The sequence below is a fragment of the Lathamus discolor genome, chromosome 1 (assembly GCF_037157495.1).
Source record: "Lathamus discolor isolate bLatDis1 chromosome 1, bLatDis1.hap1, whole genome shotgun sequence".
In the NCBI taxonomy this organism is placed as follows: Eukaryota; Metazoa; Chordata; class Aves; order Psittaciformes; family Psittacidae; genus Lathamus; species Lathamus discolor.
In genome coordinates this window covers 149808185-149828425 of record NC_088884.1, presented here as the reverse complement: position 1 = coordinate 149828425, position 20241 = coordinate 149808185, and the positions used below count along the sequence as shown (strand labels likewise).

Sequence of the window (20241 nt, the reverse complement as noted above, 5' to 3'; positions counted from 1 at the left end):
GCTACAATCACTTCATCCTCCCCATACGTTACTCATTACTTTCCCTTTTACTGTAAAAGAAGTTGTTTACAAAAACAGAAGTCTTCTGGAACTATTTTAGTGGTTTGAGAAGGAGAGAGTGCTTCTTTCTCTTTAAAAAGCAAAGCCGAGGCTTTGTTGCTAGGGGGAGTGTTGTGTTTGGTTTGTGTTTTACACGGAAAGTTGCTGTACGAGAAAAACCAGGTAGGAAACAAACATTTTCCTTTATATCTGTTTCAGTATCACTACATTCTGTGTGTTTTCACGAATGAGATAGGTTTAAGAATCCAAGGGCCTCAAAATTATTTACTAGATACTTTTGATGTAGTCATTTGTTTAAAGAGCAGTGACAGAATCTTCACTGTGTTTCTGTTCTTAGTTTTAAGTGCTTTGGAAACTGCCTCTCAGCTAATGGAGAGCTTTATAGTTTTTGCATCCAGTTGTTTACTGCATTCTAAAGTGCCTGCTATAGTACTTAAATTCAAGAAATACTAGAAAATTGTTAAACAAAGTGGCTGTAAGGCCCTTCCGCTATATTGCCAAGCGTTCTCCATTTACATGTGCCTTTAGGAAAGACTGTTTAAATTTGACACATAAAGCTTGATATGAAAAAGAAGTTTATGTGCCAAGTAATAAAAGTGCTGCCACTTCTTGCAGTGCTGTATTTTTCTGCTATGAAGAGGGTATTTGATGAACCTTGCCTGCAGCAAGGAATTGTTGCCATTTTGGGGTACATCACACTCAGCCCTTGTACAGGATACTTACTGAGGGAATTGGTGCTGAGGTGAATGCACAGGTGGCTTGGGAGATAGATAGTCACATTTGCCTAAGAAAACCACTTGTTAGGGCAAATTCAGCTCCTTGTGCTAGTTGAGACATTTAGAAACCTGGAAATCCTTGGGGCTAGCAGCTGGTATGGGTTGAGCCTCAGGCAGGCGTTGACCACGTTGCTCCTCTGCTGCTTCTGCTTTTTTATTAGGCATCTCCTAAGAGATTAAGAGGGATGTGAAGATCACTTTTCATATTCTAACCTTGGCTGGAAGCACCTGGGGCAAGTATGCATGAGCCTGTGCATGCCAGTACAAAGAACTGAATGGGGAAAGGACAGATGACCAGTGAAGGCTTCAGCCTCCTCGCTAGGGGAGATTTAGCCTGTTAGGGAAAAAAGCCCCACTTTTTACCCCTGCAAGTGGTTTCATGGGGATTTTGAAATCCAGAATAAACCATTCCATTGCGAGTTACTTCCTCTGTTAGCTCAGTACATTGTTGCTTGTTTTTTGCACTGGTTGGTGCAAGCTTTGAGTTGGGAGCAAGTACAGCTGAGGTCGCTTTCCTGTCAATTAAAGGTAAAGCAGAACAGGAACCTGCAATAACAATAGCAATAAACTGAGTTTTACAGATACAAATTTTAAATTTTCCTAAACAATTATAATCAAATACAGCAACTTTGCAGTGTAAACACAGCTGAAGTGATTGGTAGGTTCCAGGTTTGGTAAAGTTGAAAAGCCAACTGAGCCCAGGGCTGAAAGTGAGTGGAAAAAGGGCATTGAACCTGTCTTTGTGATCTGAACCTTGCAGCTGGCTTTATGGACCATAGATGGACTGTTTATTAAAAAGCAATGTAACAAGAGTGTTCAAACAGGATGTACAGGTCCACATTATTCACTCTTATATGGAATAATTAAATTAATGGACACATATTTTAATATCGGTCCATTCTGGAAAAAAAATGTTTTTTAGGTACTAAAGCTGTATGTTTAATGGTACGCTATATGAGCGTCCAGGGTGCAAAGGTTACATGGAATGTATCTCAACATCACTATGCACATATCAAAGCGTATCTCTCACAAGGAATTCCTGCATTGCTTGTGACAGCCAGGTGTCAGCCACCGACCAGATGAGCCGCAGTGAAGAATCTCAGATGATCCTCATGGAGGTGAGTGTCCAGTTAGTTGAGACAAAAATAGTGTGTGATTGTTTTCACCAGTAGGAATGTTTCGAATATGTAACTGTGAAAAGTGAAGCAAGTACCTAGTGTCTTGTAAGCTCTTGTTAAGCCTCAGTCAGCCAGTACCATTCTAGTTAATGCTGGTTTGCATAATTACTCGTTTCTGTGCAAATACATTGCAACCATACATACCATATGCTAAGAAATAGGTACCTTTAATGTCTACTTTTTATTCTATATTGATCCAACACTTGATTGATTAATTTATCTGTAAATTATTGGTTAAACATATTTAGTCTTGAGTACATTGCAAAAACCGAAAGTTGCCCTGTTTTCTCATCTGTAGAAACGCCTTTGATGTGATCATGCTCAGACTGTGCCTGGTGCTATGTCAGTAAGATGTCAGAAAGAGAAAAGGAACATCTCCCCCCCCCCCCCCCCCAAAAAAAAAAAAACCAAAAACCACACACACACACAAAAATAAAACCCCCACAAACCAAACCAAAAGCAAACACAAAGCCAAGCAACCAAAACACACCAAAACCCCAAACCAAACCAAAGCTTTGTGGTTTGAAGTAAACTGTCAAGATAAGGCAAGACACTTTAGTGCCTTCAGTAGGCTTTAATCTTGTTGGTAGCAGTGCGTTCTACACAGTGTCCGAACTGCAGCTTGCCAATGGCATCAGTGGAACGTACATACACACACATATATCTACATATGTGTATATATATATACACACATACATATACACATATATACACACATATATATATGTATATATACGTGTGTGTATATATGTGTATATATATATATATATGGAAAATTGCTTAAATGAGGTGTTTTGATAGCCCGGAGATTACCTCCGTGGGTCTGGGTCCGAGGCCCGCCTGCGCGCACAGCACAGCTCTCTGTGTGCCAGGAGCGGCAGGATGAGGACGCTGCCCGGCGGACAGGCTGCGGGAGACGCTGCCGGCCCGCAGGCACAGCACAAGGCACACGGGGACCGCCATGCCGCCCACCCCGGTCCCCCCCTTCTCAGCGCTGCCGGCCGGCAGCCGCGGCTTCCGCGCATGCCCGCTTGGCTCCGGGCTCCGCCACGCGCATGCGCGGTCACTCGCTCCCGCCTGGCCCCGAGGGTTGGGGTCCCCGCAGCGGCCGCAGGTTACGGGCGCGTTTCCTGTCGTGCCCCAGCTGCCCTCACTCATGCGCCGTCCCTCGGCCGTTCTGCCCCGCTGCAGCTGCCGGAGCCTGTCGGCCCCCCCGAGCCGCGGGAGGAGGGAAGGACCCGCGGAGGCATGGCCGCTGCCCCTGCGGCACCGCGCGGTGAGTGACTCCAATGGGCGGGGCCGGGGGCGGGGCGCAGGGCCGCCGTGCTCGGCGGGGCCCCGTGGGTGCCGTGCCGGCGATGTCCCGGGGCGGGCGGAAGGCTGACGTGCTGCGGTCGGTGTTACCGGGGCGGGGGGCTCCCACGTCGACATCGCATGCGGTCATGGGTGGGATCCACGTGAGGGGGGAGCGTGGTTACTCTTGCCCCTGGAGCCTCCTTAAGGTCGCTTGTTGTTGGCAGCACAGGGCAGGGATGGAGGTGACTGTGTGTCTTGTGCCAGGTCGGCTCCGAGCATCAGGTGTGCGGTTAGAACGCTGCACTCGAAACATGTGTTCCTGTGGTATTTAAATGCGGGATGATTACTAAATGTTCGTCAATAAAATACACCTTTTTCAGACGTTTTGGGGTAGATATGTAGTATTTACATATTTGAATGTCATAGAATCAGCTGGTTTGGAAAAGACCTTTAAGATCGTCAAGTCCAACCGTTACCCCAGGGCTGCCAAGACCACCACTAAACCATATCCCTGAGGGCCTCATCTACATGGTTTTTGAACACTTCCAGGGATGGTGATTCCACCGCTTCCCTGGAAAGCCTTTTCCAGTGCTTGATTACCCTCTCTGAAGAAATTCTTCCGAATAGCCAATCTGAACTTCCCCTGGCACAACCTGAGGCTATTTCCTCTTGTCCTGTCTGCCTACATGGTAGAAGTGACCAACCCCCACCTCACTACAACCTCCCTCCGATAGTTCTAGACAGTGATAAGGTTCTTCCTGTGGGTTCTCTTCTTCAGACTAAACAACCCCAGTTCCTTCAGCTGTTCCTCAACTTCATGTCTTGTGCCTGGAGTGTTAATCATGCTTATGATGGCGCATGGATTTATTGATAGCTGTTTTAACTGTCACATGTGAAGTACTGTATTTGCTCACAAAGTAGGAGAGCACAAGAGAGTGATGATGTAGTGGGAAGCTGCTGGAAGTGAATGCCTAATTGCAGGCTTGGAAAGAATGAATGCTGTTGGTACTTGAAAACTAATCTTATATTTCTTTGGCAGAGTCCCTGCAATATTCCTGTTAAATACTTAGGACTTTTAATGTTGTCAGTCTTACTGCACAGTTTTAGGGGTTTACCTAAATAGGATGCATAAATGAGCTAATTGAGAACAGAGTATTTAAAAGTCAGTAAAATGAAAATCCATTGAAATATAAACACACTTAGTTTTTTGTCAGTATCAGAGTTTACCAAAATAAAAATGTATTCATTGTCCTTAAAATCATTTTAGTCATTTGCAAAATATGGTATTTGTTACAGGCATCTACAATTTAGGGATTTTTCCAGCGCTTTTAAGGACTGTGTACTTTTCTTTTGAATGGTTTTGAGTCTTATTGTGCCAGCTTGTGCTAGAAAGTGATGTGTTGTTGACAGATGGAATCCAAACAGTTTTCACAATGGTTTGCATGGGGAAATCAAGAGACACCCTCTAGTGATGGTAATTTTCTTTTATAGAAGCTCATTTTCCAAGAATAACCAGAACAGCACAGCAGTACTCTTGAGAAGAAAAATAACCTTTATATCCCTTATGTGATGTTTTATTTTCTTAAACATTTTGTTTTGTTACTTGTTCTTGTTGCTGCTTCTGAAATCCTTGTAATTCTGCTGTTTGTATGATCAAATGAAAAGTACTGCCTGTGGTATTCTGAATAGACTATCATTGCTTTACTTTAATTGTAGTATAATTTATCCATCTGATTTTTTTTAATTACATCTTAAGTTTTGAGAGAGACTGCACCTTGAGTTGAAATCTTCATGCATCTATCCAAACCAAAATCATTCTGATGAGTATTTATCTAGATCTTGTTCTCTGTTTTGTCATTAATTCTTGACCTGTTCTTACACATACTACATTTCTTGTTAGAAAAGACAAAATGCAAATAGGCTTTTTTATGTTTCATCTCTTAGTGTACTTGCTTATTTCTGTCTCTAGTATTCCTCTAGGTAGGAAGTTGGCTATGGGATGCTTTCTTTTCTATTTCTGTGTCTCATGCTAGTGCTAACCACTTTGGGCCTGCCTTTTTTTCTTTTGAAAGCTTCCAAATACAGTGAATGCTTCTTTTTACAAATACAGGTAGTGAATTGTGTAATTTGAAAAAATTAGTGTTCTTCCAAATCTTTTGATGATTCTGAGTAGAATTAGTATTAGTAGGGTTTATCTTAGTGTATTTTTCAAATGAAAGTGGACTAAGGTCATGCGGGAAATTAGATTGCATTCTGGCTTTGGTATTGTAGGTAGCCTTTGAATGTTTAAGTTGTATGTTCAGCATACAGTATTTTCTGCTGCCAGTAAAGCTCTTGGAGTAATATCGAATCAGCCACAATGTGATATATGTTGTATGACATTACCACTCCTAAGCACTTACCCTTTGCTGCTTTATCTCCTTTTCATGAATTTAATGTCTCACATAAACCTGAAATCACCTTTTACTTAGACCTTGACAAACAATGTTCTTTTATAAGGACAAAGAACAAATCAGTGTTTGGCTTAAAGAACTGACAAGTAATATGATTCTGTAAGTGGAGATAACTGGAAAAACTTATTTCCCTACAGTGTCATGTGTAATTTATTATTATATATAACAAATACATATATATTTATTTAATGTTGTGTATATATACACTTTAAAAAAAAAAAAAAAAAGAAAAAAAGATGTCCTGCACTACAAAGTCTGGATGCAAAGAGAGCTACAGTTTTCTCCTTGTAAAAGGACCAGTGTGTTTTGTGTGGAATGCTCAAGCTCCTTCTGGAAATAAACGCTAGTTATAAGAGTTGAGAAGGACAAAATAATATCTGAGGATTCCGTGTTTAAGAAGGCATGTAAAGCATTTCTCTTTAAAAATATAACATTGCATGTATCAATCAAAGTTAAAATTTCAGTAAGATCCTGAGAATTTCTAGGTGAACTCCAGGGTCCAGATGAGACTGAAGAGGTCTTTGCAGATGGGAAGGCAGTTACGTAGCTAGAATCAGTTTTGTTGATGGAGAAATGAATTAGGTCTTTCAAAAAGAAAAACGCTTAAGTGATGACTTTCTAAGCTACTAGGTATATAAAGCTGTTTTCAGCTGAAAATATTCTGTAGACTTTTACAAAGAGATAACCTTGAGTCTTGTACAGTGGTAGCACAATCCAAGTGAGGGAGATGGATACCTTCTCAAAATACCATGTATAACCATAATTGTTTTTAATTATAACTCCTGGGAGTGTTGCCTGTTGCTTACACATGCAATTTTATTTATATTGTACATTTAACATGTTTTTCATTTGAGTTCATATGAGAGGATGGGTTGTAGGTATATACTTTGTGTTTCTAACTCCAAGAGCATAGCTCTCTGTAAACAACTAGATAATTCCCTTTATAGAAAAGAGTAATACTTACTGAGTCTACCTGAAGAAATCATAGTCTAAGAGGATTTGATATGTAGAAGATAAGGGGGAAGAATGCCATCAGTCCTTCGAAGGAAAAGGAGGTCCTGATAAGTTTAGTTATCAATATGTTTGCATTCAATTTTAGTTATGGAATAAAAGCCTGGGCTTTTGGGGAGCAGCAATTCAAAGGGTGCAACAAGCAGTAATCCTCCTTTTCTATAATCTCATTATTACCCAAGTCTGTGTCCAAACATGGTATTTACTATCAAAAAATCTAAATACATGCCACTAATTTAAAACTGGGAATTGTATGTTTTACAGGATAAGCAGAGAGTACTTGGTCCTAAAGCACATAGAATTTTGAAGAGTTCTTGGGGTTGGAGTGTGAGTTGTGGGATTTTTTGTTTGTTTGAAGTCGACTGCAGGGATACAGCTGCAGTGATGGATACCAGATGTAGCACTACTGATCACAACCCTTTGAGCCAAGAGTTCTGCCAGTCTTCATCCCACCTACTTCTGTAGCCCATACTACCATCAGTTTCTCTGTAAAGGTGCTACAGGAAACAATGCTAAACAACATGCACTGCTTTCCCTTCATCCACTTACCCAATTATCAAGAAAGTTGTCTCATTCGTCAGGTAGAAGTTTTTCCCTTCATAAATCAATGCTGATGACTCCCAGTTTTGTCTTGTACTTGACATACGTGTCAATGCTTTCCAGTATTATTTGCTCCATCACCTTCTTGGGCTCATTGAGATGATGCTGACCAGCCTGTAGTTCCCCAGATTCCCTTCCTTGAAGACAGGGGTGATGTTTGCTCAGTTTCAGTTCTCAGGAACCTCCCTTGATAATCACCAAAGATAATTGAGAGTGGTCTTGAGGTGACATTGACAAGCTCCCTCAGCAGTCATGGGAACATCCCATTAAGACCCATAGACTTGCATATGCCCAGTTGGTTTAAATATGGCCTTACTTGATCCTTCTTTATTGAGGGTAACTTTGCTGCCTCAGGTCTCTGGGGCTTGGTGTTCCTGATAGCAGTAAAAAAAGATGAAGAAAGCACCGGTTATTTGGATCTTTCCTGTGTCCCTTTCTCGCTTGTCCTCTAGCAGCCTGTGACCATTTTCCTTAGTCTTCCTTTTGGATCTAAAACACCTGTAATACCCCATCTTGTTGGCCATCACATCCACTGACAGATTTGAGTGCAACTGGGCTGTGGCTTTCCTTAGCCCATCCCAGCATAGTTGGACAGTGTGGTAGTATATGTATGAGTTGAGTTAGTTCATCCATCTATGAGTCTTGTTTGACATCCTGAGTGTGGGGATAGACTACTTACTATTGATCTTGGAGGAGGCAATCTCTTGATTCAGAGCAGTAGCACAAGTAGTGTGGAGAGTAGCTTGTGTGTGAAATGGGAAGTTACATGATGATGTTGTCAGTCATACATGATAGAGTAAAATGCATCTTACTCCCTTGATTGTACTAAAGCTATAGCACAAAAACACTGCTGGAGAAATTGATCATTTGTCGCTACAAAAAAAAAAAAAGCAGGTAGCTTTAAGCTGGAAAAAAAGAAGCAAGTCTGTAAATTTTTTACTGGTAACTGTATCTTTACCTGTGTCACACTTGTATCAGGATTTGTGGCAAATCACCCTTCAAAATTAGATCTGGACAGCTCTGACAAACAGCTTATAAAATGCCAGGTAATTCTTCATACATTTTTAATAGGGGGAGAAAAAATAAAAATGGTGTATATGCTTTACTTAAGGTGGTTCATAGTGTATAATGAAACGCAATCTTTGCTATTGCAGTTGAAGGCATTGAAGGGATAGTCTTTAAGGTCTGAATTCCAAAAAAGTGTTGCATTCCTTCACATTTTCTCATGTAAGCTCTTTCTGTTGGAACATGGGGCTCTGTATGGTATGTATGGTTTTATTCTACATAGTTAGAAACTTCTTTCAGAAAATGCCTGATTTAACATGTTACTGTTTCTCTGTTTAAGAGTTGCCGCCAGTTCCTTCTACACGGAGGGCAGGGTCTGCAGAATCTTCTGTTAGGGAGCGAATGAGAGAGAAACTAAAAGCAGCAAAGGTGAGAATCCTCCAGAAGTGTGCTGTTTGGTTGGTTTTAGTCTTGTAAGTATCACCCACTTAATCTTGCTTGCTGGTATTTTTTATTTATTTTATTTATTGTATTTTAATCTTGCTATGTATTTTTTTCCTGAAGTTTATATTATCATTGACTTGTAATTCGAATGATACAGTCATTAACAAGATGCTTTCATGTTTCTTACACTATTTTGAAAGTTATGGGTTTCCTTGTAAGTTTACTGTGCAGCTTAATAGGGGGTATTAACATCTAGGTGTGTAAAATCACTTAAACTGATTATACGTATTATAAGCTGATTAATAGAGTCTGTCCCTAACACAAACTTATATGTCTTTGAGTTGCTGGTAATTACTGTAGCTTTGGTCTTGCTATATTTATGTTATAACTAAACAGGTTTTTTTGTTTGCTTAGTCAAAAGCAGAAATTACTTTATTGCAAGAAGATTCCAGTCCAAGGCCAAGGCATTTAAAAAGCATCAAAGAAAAAAAACCAAAAGTCAGATTGGATAAAGCGGTAAGAAAGGTGCATTGTGTCTTGCTGTTCTGATACTAAGGTACATTTGAACATGAAATAAAGACCACACATAGTCTCAAAGAGAGATTTCATCTGTTTTAATGGGTTCAAAATTATTGTTTGAACTAGGTAACCAGGAAGGAACCTTTCTGATTGTTGTCTTTAATGTTTAATTTTAACATTATTATTGCCTTTAAAAATAATAATTTGCTTTCATTATAGTATAGACATCATGTGAAACCTCTTTCATTTACAGGTTTCTGACTTCTGTTGCTTAAAATGCCTTGAAGTGTTTAAAAGTTACTGTCACAGAAAAGACAACTGTATTATAGCTTTGTATAAATTTGCACAGTGAAATTGCTAGAGGCTGGATATTTACTTTATGTCATTGTACTGTGTTGTATTTCCTTGTTACTGTTTTATATTATTTTATTTTTTTTTAGTATAAGCATGTTCTTTATTACAACCCAGATATTCTTCAGAATTCACAAGGGGATTACTTGCCTATAGAAAATGCATTCCAAAGAATGTGCATGCTCAAGAAATAACAGAATGTAGCAGTAATGTTTTTATCTGGATTTCCAAACAATATGAATTAGCCTGGCTAAATTGCTTGTCTAGGGGTGAATTACCTATTCATGTAGGCTGTGGGGAGTTTTTTGGCAGTGTTTTCTTATAAAAAGTAATTGTTACAGCTTTCAGCTGAGTAGTATTTTATTATGTTTGTATTAGGAAAATGTGGAAGCAATATGCTTATTGAAAGTTGTTTACTAATTTTATAGAAAGTATATCTGAAACCTCCCCTGTGTTGCTTTTGCTTCCTGCACTTACTTTCTTGAAAAGGTAGAGTATCACCCATGGAGTTTTAGTAGAGTAGGCTAGCAATAATTGAGAGAGAACAAAACAAATAATGAAGTCTGTATTAAAGCACCCAAGCAATGGACGCCATCGTTTTTGAATGCCAAATAGGTTTTTCCTGATTACAGCAGGGGCTATGTTAGCTCTTTGATTCCCTTCCCGGATTGGCAGTGTATGTCAGCAGCACCTTTGCCATTGCTCGTGCAGTCTGTCAGCCTCTCTTCTGCAGATGGGAAAATGTTGCATTTCTCCCCCTTGTGGAGATTAGCATGTGGTAGCTTGTTTTTGGGAGTGCAGAAACAATGATCTCGGCAGCAGCAAAAAAAGTTAACACTTACTGCAGTGAGCCATTTCTTGATACCCTGCAGTCTATTTCGTGACCCAAAGGAGGAAGGAGTTAAGTAATAATTAGATGCACCCTTTTAAAATAAATACCAAATCAGAGTAATTGTTACCAATTTAGGAGTTGTGTTTCTTTTTTGTTTGTTTGTTTTTCTGTGAAAATACAATATTCTAATCTCTGCATTCAGCTGGCTGTCTTTTTAATGGATCAGTAAATGAATGCTATAACTTGCGTATATATTTTTATGCAGTCTGATAATGATAAATTTAGAGAGATGCAAGAGGATGAATCCCACTTACCATCAAAAATAAAGTTTTGTGATACTGTAAAAAAACTGAAGGAGAAGTCAACAGTGAGTACCAATTCCTTCATTTCAATAGATGATACTGATTTGATTTAATTTAAACTTTATATGCCTTCATGATGCTGTCTGAAGCATCAGACAGAATTCAGTCTTAAGCAGTGGAGAGGGATTTATTTAATGAAAAAATTCATAAACGGTATATTCCAACAATTGAAATATGTAAAGGGAACCGTCATAAAATGAAGGAATGGCTTTGGGTCATTTGATTTAAAAAGAAAAAATCAAGTGAATCCATCTGGACATAGTTACTGGAGATTGGAAACAAAGATGTTTCTTCTGTTTAAATCCTTCTTATTGAATGCCACCAATTGGCAGTTAGAGCAATTTACAGATTAGTATATTGATACTTATTAGCCACAAAATGCTATTATTAATTCTAATATTAGAGGATTTATCCTAACACTAAAGGGGCCTGGCTCCTTCAGAGACAAAATAACATTAGCAATTTCTCTTCATATGATTCACCTAGATATCTGTATTATGGCCAGAATTTAAACTTTGGCATTTTTGATCTGCAAATTATTTATGTGTAAAACAAAAGGCTGGTTAAAATGAAACCAGGTACCTTTCTGTAATAAAACATTGCAAGAAATATTTAATGAAACTGTAGTATAGCACTAGGGTAAGTTTCATGTATCATTTAAAAATTTCGGTCAGCTTCAGCATTTGGGTGAGTTCTCTCTGAGATAAAACAATTATTATTCTCTGATAAGTGTTTATAAATGTTGTTATTGCTGTTGTTAATTGAAAGATATCCTTACTTGCCCTAAATGTCTTATAAATGTCATATTAAAGTATCTTTGTCTTTTTTTCTCAGTACCAGAATGATTTTCCTTCTGCTGAAGAAGCATATAATTTCTTTACCTTCAATTTTGATGCTGAACCACAGAATATGAAAGCTGAAGCCAGGAGAAGGAATGAATTAAATGAAGAAGAGGAGGCAGAAGAAGAATGTGTAGAAACCCAAGAGGGTGAACAAGAGGAGGATGAAACGGTGTGAGCTACAGAATAAATGTTCATATTTTTATTTAGACTTCTTGAATTAATTTTAATAATCTAATACCAAATGGCAACTTTTGTTTCCTTAAAACTTCTAAAGGTATACTTTCTAAAGATCTCCATTTTAAGAAATAGACAAGCTAACAGAGATGTTTCCACTTAAACTATAGGATGAAGACGCACGCCTGGTTAAAGATGATTTATTCATTATAGGGCAAACAACTGAAGATTTTCTAGTAATGGAACCTCCTGACTGTGAAAACTACTCTGAGCAACTGAAAAAGGAAAAAGAGTTTCTCTTCATTCCCAGCATGCTAGCAGGTATGAAGATTGTGCTTATCCATTTTTGTTCCTGGATTTTACGTATCATGGCACTTTTTGATCTGCTGAAAAATCTTGTATCAGTCTGTCTCTGGCAGTAGAAAGAGATTTAATTGCAGTTCTCTGACACTGGTCATCCAGTTAAGTCTGAAAAGGTCTGACAAAATGGATTAACTAGGGACATGCACACCTCAGCAGGTCACCAGCTGGTATGCTAGCAAGTGAACTTGGGGCATATCGGTTGATCTTAGTGCTGTCTGTAGTAATGGGTGGCCCCTCTTACAGTGGGGTTTAGCTGTTACATTATTTAACATGCAGCAGGTTAATTGGTACACTCATTTAGGCACAAAGGGCGGCTCTGTACATTATAACTGTTCCCTTGGCCATATCTGCAGTTTTTTTCCATGTGGCAAGTTTGTCAAGAGTCATGTAAGTAACATATGGATTTTTGTGATTCATGGGGCCCTTTTCTCAAAGTCTGATTTTGTGAATTGGAAATAGTTAACATTGAGCATGTCTCTGACCTTTTCTCCTTATTCCCATAGAACTGTAAAGTCCTAAAAAATTATTTTAGAATATCATTTGCTATTTAACATTTGAACTGGAAGAAATAGAAATGGGTCTCTGTGGTCTCTACCAGAATGGACTCATCACAGCTTGCAGTGTGATGTCAGAGTATTTACTGGGTAACTTGTTTTTTTTGTCTCATAAATTCTGACCTCTTACAGTGTGGTCCACTGTGTTCTGTAGGGGATAGCTGTTATTGTAACCCTCAGTGTAATCCCTCCCTGTTTCGAGATTGCTTCTTGAAAAATACTGAGCCCATACACACCAGTGAAATAATCCTGCAGCCAAGCTTTAAAGAATTTCACCTGCTCTTGGGCTAACATGACTTTTCATGCATGTTCTGTAGTTTGTGTGATAGTAGCTTAAGCAAACTGTTAATAGTAGTTGAGATTGATCTTGGTTAAAGTTTCACTTTATATGGGAAAGGCTTAGTAGCGTTTGTCTAGTCAATTGTTGCTGCTAAAAGTTTTTTATAGATTTACACAAGCAACCATTAAAACTAAACTCCACTATGTCATTTGAAGTATTTTTTTTTTTGGTGAGGAGCTGTTTCATTATCTGCTTAGAAGACTTGTGACAATTTTATGATAGATTTCAGTTGAGAATCTGTCCTGATTAAGAAAAGGACCTGTTCTGGTTGTATACTTACTTCTTTTTTCCTAGTTAAGAAAATATTCCAGACAGCGTGCTTAATATGCATTGCCATTCATTTTCAGAATGGCACAGACTCTTAGAGAATTAATAAACTAGAACTTCAGTTATATTTTACATGCTTTTCTTTCTGATTTCTCATTAGTGCCTGCTTCTGAGAAGATGCCTAGAGACATGCAGCCTAGATACCTTGAGGATGAAGGTCTTTACATAGGTGAAAGGCCCTTTGTATCACAGTCAAATCAAAATATTTTAGAAAACAGAATACTCAGACAGGAGCAAGTAAGTCACGGATAGCTTCTTAGTTGTCTTTTTAAAACTCTTTATCAGTGTTTTATTTTGTTACAGCTGAGTAGGTCAGAGTAATATGGGGCTTTCATCTTTATAATGTTTAGCAGTATCAAAACAGCAGGAATTTTTATTTTCAGGCATTTTGGATTTTTTGTAGGAGTCTATTTTTAGTGTATCTCAATAGTCAGAGCACCAGATTGGGTCTTACAAAACTGGTGTCTTCCCGGCTCTGCTCATAGCCTGCTGGGGAACAAATCGCTTCACTTGTCTGTGCCACACTACAACAGGGGCAATTGTAATTTAGTTTTTTTCTAAAATGCTGTGAGTGTTAGTGGTAAGTATAAAGACTTACACAAGAGATGGGCACTCTTGTGCTATTTACTTACAAAAGGAAGCAATATGGAATTTTCTTTTTGTTTTTTTCTTTCAAATCTGTAGTACTGAATGTTGAAGGAGGAAAAAATCAGTACATTTAAAGTTTGAGCAAGCTCTTGATCTTCAGATTTCAAAACTTACCTATAATACATTTGAAGATTTCATTTTGGTGTCTTAGAAGGGTTTTGGTTAATTCGGTCACAGTTCATGAAAAACAGTTGTAGAATAAAAGGTGACTATAAGAAGTACAAATTTGCAAGTTATGCCTATATAAAGTAAGAAAAAATATTAAATTATATTTTTATTTGTAGGGGAAAGGGTGGTTTGGTGATGATGGTAAAATCTTAGCATTGCCTAATCCAATTAAACAGTCTTCTACGAGGCCTCCAATATTCTCATTGGAAGAAGGCATTGCACCAGAACTTGAAACAGTGTATGTAAAGGTAAGTATATTTTGTATACGTGGACACCCAATATCGCAGTTCTTCTGCACAAGCAACCCTGAGGAGCTGTAGGGTTTTGTGCCAAGAACCGTGAATACTGACTGCTTTTTGGGGTTCCACAACTAGTCTTTTAAGTGTTTTCTACTTCTGCAAGTATATTCCCCCTATATTTTTCTGTTAAAATAATGCATGCTAAAGAATGAATTGTTTAGCCAGTAATACTGGTTAAAACAGTAAAGTGACAGTCCGTGACAAACCTCTTCAAGTCTGTGAGTCACTGAGGTCTCTGTGAGGCACCCTTGGATATTCTCATGCCAAAGTAAGGTAGTTCCTACAGCAGTGTATCTATAAAGCACCTGTTGTTAGGAGTTGGTAGACAGATCAGGACAGAGGTGCTCTCTGCAGCATAAGACAAATAATTAAAGTGCATGTGCATGGTGGTTGTTTTACAGTGATGAAAATCCTCCAGAATAAGTCTTCATGTGCAGTTTGCTCATGTAGAAAGCAACAAATTTCGAGTTATGTTTCATCAGTTCAGCTCTTGTTTTGCTTTGCTTTGCTTTTTTTGTTTTTCTCTCAATCACAGCATGCCTATCCTGGCAAACAGCAGATGCAGTGTGCAGTCAGTACAAATCAAAATAAGTTTCAATTAAAACCATTCACCAAGCTTTAAGCTAGCTTTAATTGTTCTGCTTGTTGGCCCTCTATTATCCCCTTGGAAAAACTGACTTTTTAGATTTTAAATTAGATTACTGTTTTGGGACACACAAGTGTTTCTGTCTGCTCTTGTTGATACAGATTTAATTTCAATTAATGTTGCCCTTTAATTGATGCTGGTTACAAATACACAAGTTTCAGGATGCATCCATACCACAGATCTATACAAGGTGTTTCTGCATGCAGGAAGAGTTTACTGCTTAGATCTTAGTAGAGATAGGTCAAGAAAGCTTATGTTTCAACCAGGACACAAGAACACGATGTTTACCTCAATAGTGACATGTAAATTACTGTTGAAAGTAAATTATTAAGCTTGGAAGTAAGTAAGATTAAGCCTGGGGGCTCCTTTATTGGCAGAAATATAGTTTAAGAATTTCAAAGCTGTCACTTTCATGACAGAGTATGTCATACTAAACATTTTGATGAGGACCTGAATGTGGAAGGATCTGGTGGACTTAAGTGTGTTTTGTGGACATTTATACCAGCTCTATAAAAGCTATGCAACAGCTGAATTCCCCTTTCAATAGCCCTTTTCCCAGTTCTTATGAAGGGGCTGCAATGAACACTGCAGAACTAACAACTTCATCTTTTGTGGTACCAGAATATCTTTGATGAGTCTCTTCTGAAGAATTTTAAGAGCAGCAGCAGTCAGACAGGAAGCACTGCTAATGCTTTTCTGATTTCACTAACCTGAGTTCACTAACTGGGCTGTTTATCTTAGAGCTCAGTTCTAAGAGGAAATAAAGTGATACTAAGCAAACAGGTAAAAAGAGAATTAGCAGGCTTTTCTTTTTCCAGTTCGGTGTTATTGTCTTAATTGTTCAGCAAAACCTGTAATACAGGTGGGTGACTTCTTATTTCAGCCTCATATGGGTTATCACTGTTCTGCTGTGTAAAACGCCCATGGTGGTTTTATGCCACCCAGTTCTCAGTAAAGCAAAGAGGTTACCACAGAAGTGTTTACAGTTTAAGAGCCAGTAGTTAGATGCAGGAAGTGCTAAATGGGTCATTTTCTGTCGTAGAATCTCTTTGTAAAATTGTTTTGTTGGGGTTTGTAAATCCATTTCTTATTTTCTTCATTCAGGCAGTAAAAATGACAGCTGCCAATCAGTATCTTGTTGGACCTGGAGATTTTCAGGGCCCGTTTCAGTTGGATATTGATATTTCTGGACTGATATTCACCCATCATCCCTGTTTCAGCCGTGAGCATGTGTTGGCAGCTAAACTGGCTCAGTTATATGATCAGTATTTAGCAAGAAAACAGAAGAATCTTACCAAACTTCTCACAGACAAGGTATTTCTGTTCCATTGTCATAACTGATTAAGATAATGATGTGACAGTTTAAGCTAAAAGCTGGATTTTTTTCTTTGGAGTAGAGTGATAAAATAGTATGTAATAACTAGTGTTCTGTCAGAAGATAAAACCAAAAGTGTTTTGCCTAGGTTGCTGTGTGTTTAGTGCAGAACTGCATTTTTTAAGGTTTTGAATTTCTTTTTGATCTTCTAATTAAAATGAGCTCTATGCAGGTTCTGAGGTAAAGGGAGTATAATTGTTAGAATACAATAACATGAGCGTTCCTTAGAGTATCTAAAATGTTTTCCAGTGAATGACAGTTAAGATTTCACATAAGATAATTCTTCAGAAATGTGAGGTAAATACTGTGATACAACTTAGTTCTATGTAGTAGGGCTCGTATGTTAAAAATTACTTTGATTATTAAGTACATATAAATTCAGATTTCCGTAAATTCAAGGCAGTGATGATTTTCTACCTTAAAGGACTATTATAAGGAAACAAACAATCATTGTATACAAGTTGTTTTTATATTAGTGTAATGAGGGTCAGTAGCTGATGTACAGATACTTCTGAATTTTGGTATAAAGCATTAGATATAGTTCTGATGATGGACAAATATTTCGTACAGTGTCTCAGAATAATTCTTTGGTGTACTTTAGTCTGTCATTACTTCTGAAGGATTGTCTTTAGTTTAACATGAAACAGTGAAAGAGGACATTTGGCTTCTCCATGCCTGCATCACAGGAATCTATGCGTCAAAGGGACTTTCTGAGTGTTTCCACAATACATTGTCAGTATTGTGTGCAACTGCATAATGTATTTTTCATAAAAGGATTTTAACAATAAGGTATTTTAGCTTCCATTCTGTTACTGACAGGTGGTTTTAAAACTTGTCTCCTCTAAGAGTCTTGTCACCTCTCTAGTCAAACTAGGTGTCCATCCTCAGTGGCCAGATTGTTGCAGCCAGGTAGTTCTTAAGTCCTTCTTCCCTCTTCCCCTCCCTCCCCACCATGTCCCAGTGGAGCTCTCCTTATCCACTTCTGATTCTTGCTCTTTCTTTGTATCTTAAAATACATCACCTTTCAGTCCCCATTTTGGCAGGGTAAAGTTTGGCAGTTTAGTAACTAAGGTATAACACAGATCACTACTGCTACCACCAATGATAATAATGATAAAGGAAATAACAAGGGAAGAGAATACAACACCTCACCACCAGCCAACCCAAAACTCCTCCACCCCACCCAACTGAGCACCAACCGATACCTAGTCCAACCCTGCTCTCCCTCGCCCTTCCGGGTCCCTCTCCGTTACATCCTGGGCATGACGTGCTGTGGTATGGAATACCTCTTTGGCTAGTTTGGGTCAGGTGTCCTGTCTCTGCCTTCTCCCGGCTTTCCGTCCTCCCTGGCAGAGCATGAGGCTCAGAAAGTCCTTGGTCAGACTAAAACATTTGTGTTATCAGCTCTGTTCCCAGGCCGAAAGTCAAAACACAGTGCTGCACCAGCTACCAAGAAGGAGAAAAATGACTGCTACTGCTGAACCCAGGACAGTATCCACCCCTTATTCCATACCATTCACGTCATGCTCAGATCTCACATTTTCAATATACCATCACTCTTATCTCAGTGCACTCTTATCTTAGTGCATGGACCAGTCTATAAAGCTGCTGAGTCCATCTGGTCCATGACGTCAGGCTCCATCTCTTGTAACAGTCTCTCAGAGCAGGAGAGGCTGTGTGCAGTGTTCACACTTGTGAATAACCTGGGCAATGGTGTCCATTCCTAAGTCCACCCCTCGATCATGAGTCCATCTCTATGTTGCATCTCTGCCCTGATGGCTTGAAGTGCCATGGGCCCACCAGGCTCAAAATAATTCACTGTCCCCTTCAGCAGTTTCTGCAGCTCGTTGCTGGGGACTCCATACAGCTGCCTTCTATCTCCGATGCTTCCAAAGCACTGGAGGGGCCCACTGACCTAGATACTCACCCATACTATCCCACACACCCTGCCACTCATGGCTGTCCAGCCTCGGGGAAAATCTCTTGGTCCTCCTATATCGTCGTTTAACCCCTTTAACCCCAGACAGGACCCAAACCCGACTGCTTAACTTCTGAGATCAGACAAAATGGTCGTGGGTAGAACACACTCTGTGTGTGTGCCAACATGCTGATCCCCATCACAATCATCAGGCAGGTCCCAAGGGTACCCAAAGGCCATTCAAACCCTTCAGAAATCTCAAATGGTGCTGCTGTACTTGTCCCTGGGGCTGGTGCAGCTGCTGTGCTTGCCGGCTCTCCCACCACCAGCTGCTCTTCCCCTGAGTGCAGATCTTCCTCCTCTGCCTTGCTGGGAAATGCTGTGTGGACTCCTGCATCCTCCTGGGGCTCGGCGGGTGGCTTCCACGGGATACTCTCGGCTGCTGCGGGGCTGGGCTCAGCCATGGGGCTCAGCTCCTCTGCCACCTTCTCCCACTGCTCGGCAGCCACCTTCCTCTCAGCCTCCGGCCCCGCTCCCAGGGCCGCTCCCCCTCGGCTCCCTGCAGCCTCACGAAGACGGAGGCGAGGACAAGGGCCAGGATGGTGAAGAGCAGCGGATCGGCCAGGTCCAAGTCCACAGCCACGTCCATCCCACCCTGCTGCTTTAGCCCACCCGTATTACAAGTCATTGCCATAAAGCACAGTAAAACAAGAACCTTAGCCTAAGCCCCACACTTGATAAACACCAACACAGCAAATACCGGCTCTAAGTAATGTACAGCATTCTGCAACTGTGAGATCAAGAGAAACAACTTTGAGAGCTGATAAATCAGCATTGTGACGAGTGACTATTAATCCAGTCAGATCTGTCATTATCTCAACCCTTCGAGCCCCACACTGGGTGCCAAAATAAGAACCATCGTGGTTTAAACCCAGCCACACAGCTCGTCCACTCACTCCCCCCCACTTCTTTCCCTCCCTCTATTCCCAGAAGGACGGAGAGGAGAATCAAAAAGAATGCAACTCCCACGGACTGAGATAAGAGCAGTTTAGTAACTAAGGTATAACAGAGATCACTACTGCCACCATCAATAATAATAATGCTAAAGGAAATAACAAGGGAAGAGAATGCAACACCTCAGCACCAGCCAACCCAAAACTCCCCCACCCAACCGAGCACCAACCGATACCTAGTCCAACCCTGCTCTCCCTCGCCCTTCCGGGTCCCTCTCCGTTACATCCTGGGCATGACGTGCTGTGGTATGGAATACCTCTTTGGCTAGTTTGGGTCAGGTGTCCTGTCTCTGCCTTCTCCCGGCTTTCCGTCCTCCCTGGCAGAGCATGAGGCTCAGAAAGTCCTTGGTCAGACTAAAACATTTGTGTTATCAGCTCTGTTCCCAGGCCGAAAGTCAAAACACAGCGCTGCACCAGCTACCGAGAAGGAGAAAAATGACTGCTACTGCTGAACCCAGGACAAATAACTAGCTCTTTCATGTCAAGATGCATTGCACTGTATGCCTTATCAATGTCAAACTGTTATTTGTGTGTTTAAGCTGCATGTTTTGAGGAATGCGGTGCAATCTGGCATAGATAGTGGTGATGCTGATGTTCCTAGACCCGTGGCACAACAGAGCATACCTGAATACAAAATTGAGATCAGGTAGGTATGGATCATTAAATTACTGTTTTTTAAAACTGCAT

At 40.0% G+C, this 20241-nt stretch overlaps 1 protein-coding gene across 3 annotated transcripts in view; it reads left to right on the top strand.

Annotated features, from left to right (window-relative positions):
* The first annotated feature begins 2838 nt into the window (after positions 1 to 2838).
* The window catches only part of CC2D2A (coiled-coil and C2 domain containing 2A), a 53648-nt gene continuing 36245 nt past the window's right edge, over positions 2839 to 20241 (top strand). The window contains exons 1-10 of one of the 3 annotated variants that reach the window (XM_065659084.1): positions 2839 to 3290; positions 8720 to 8808; positions 9238 to 9339; positions 10791 to 10892; positions 11722 to 11898; positions 12074 to 12224; positions 13588 to 13724; positions 14420 to 14551; positions 16353 to 16562; positions 20094 to 20200. In XM_065659084.1, the coding sequence (XP_065515156.1) occupies positions 2897 to 3290; positions 8720 to 8808; positions 9238 to 9339; positions 10791 to 10892; positions 11722 to 11898; positions 12074 to 12224; positions 13588 to 13724; positions 14420 to 14551; positions 16353 to 16562; positions 20094 to 20200 (1601 nt within the window). In that variant the 5' untranslated portion in view covers positions 2839 to 2896. Of the gene's footprint in view, positions 3291 to 8719; positions 8809 to 9237; positions 9349 to 10790; positions 10893 to 11721; positions 11899 to 12073; positions 12225 to 13587; positions 13725 to 14419; positions 14552 to 16352; positions 16563 to 20093; positions 20201 to 20241 lie in introns of all 3 variants that reach the window. The other 2 variants (XM_065659099.1, XM_065659092.1) reach the window with 2 other exon arrangements.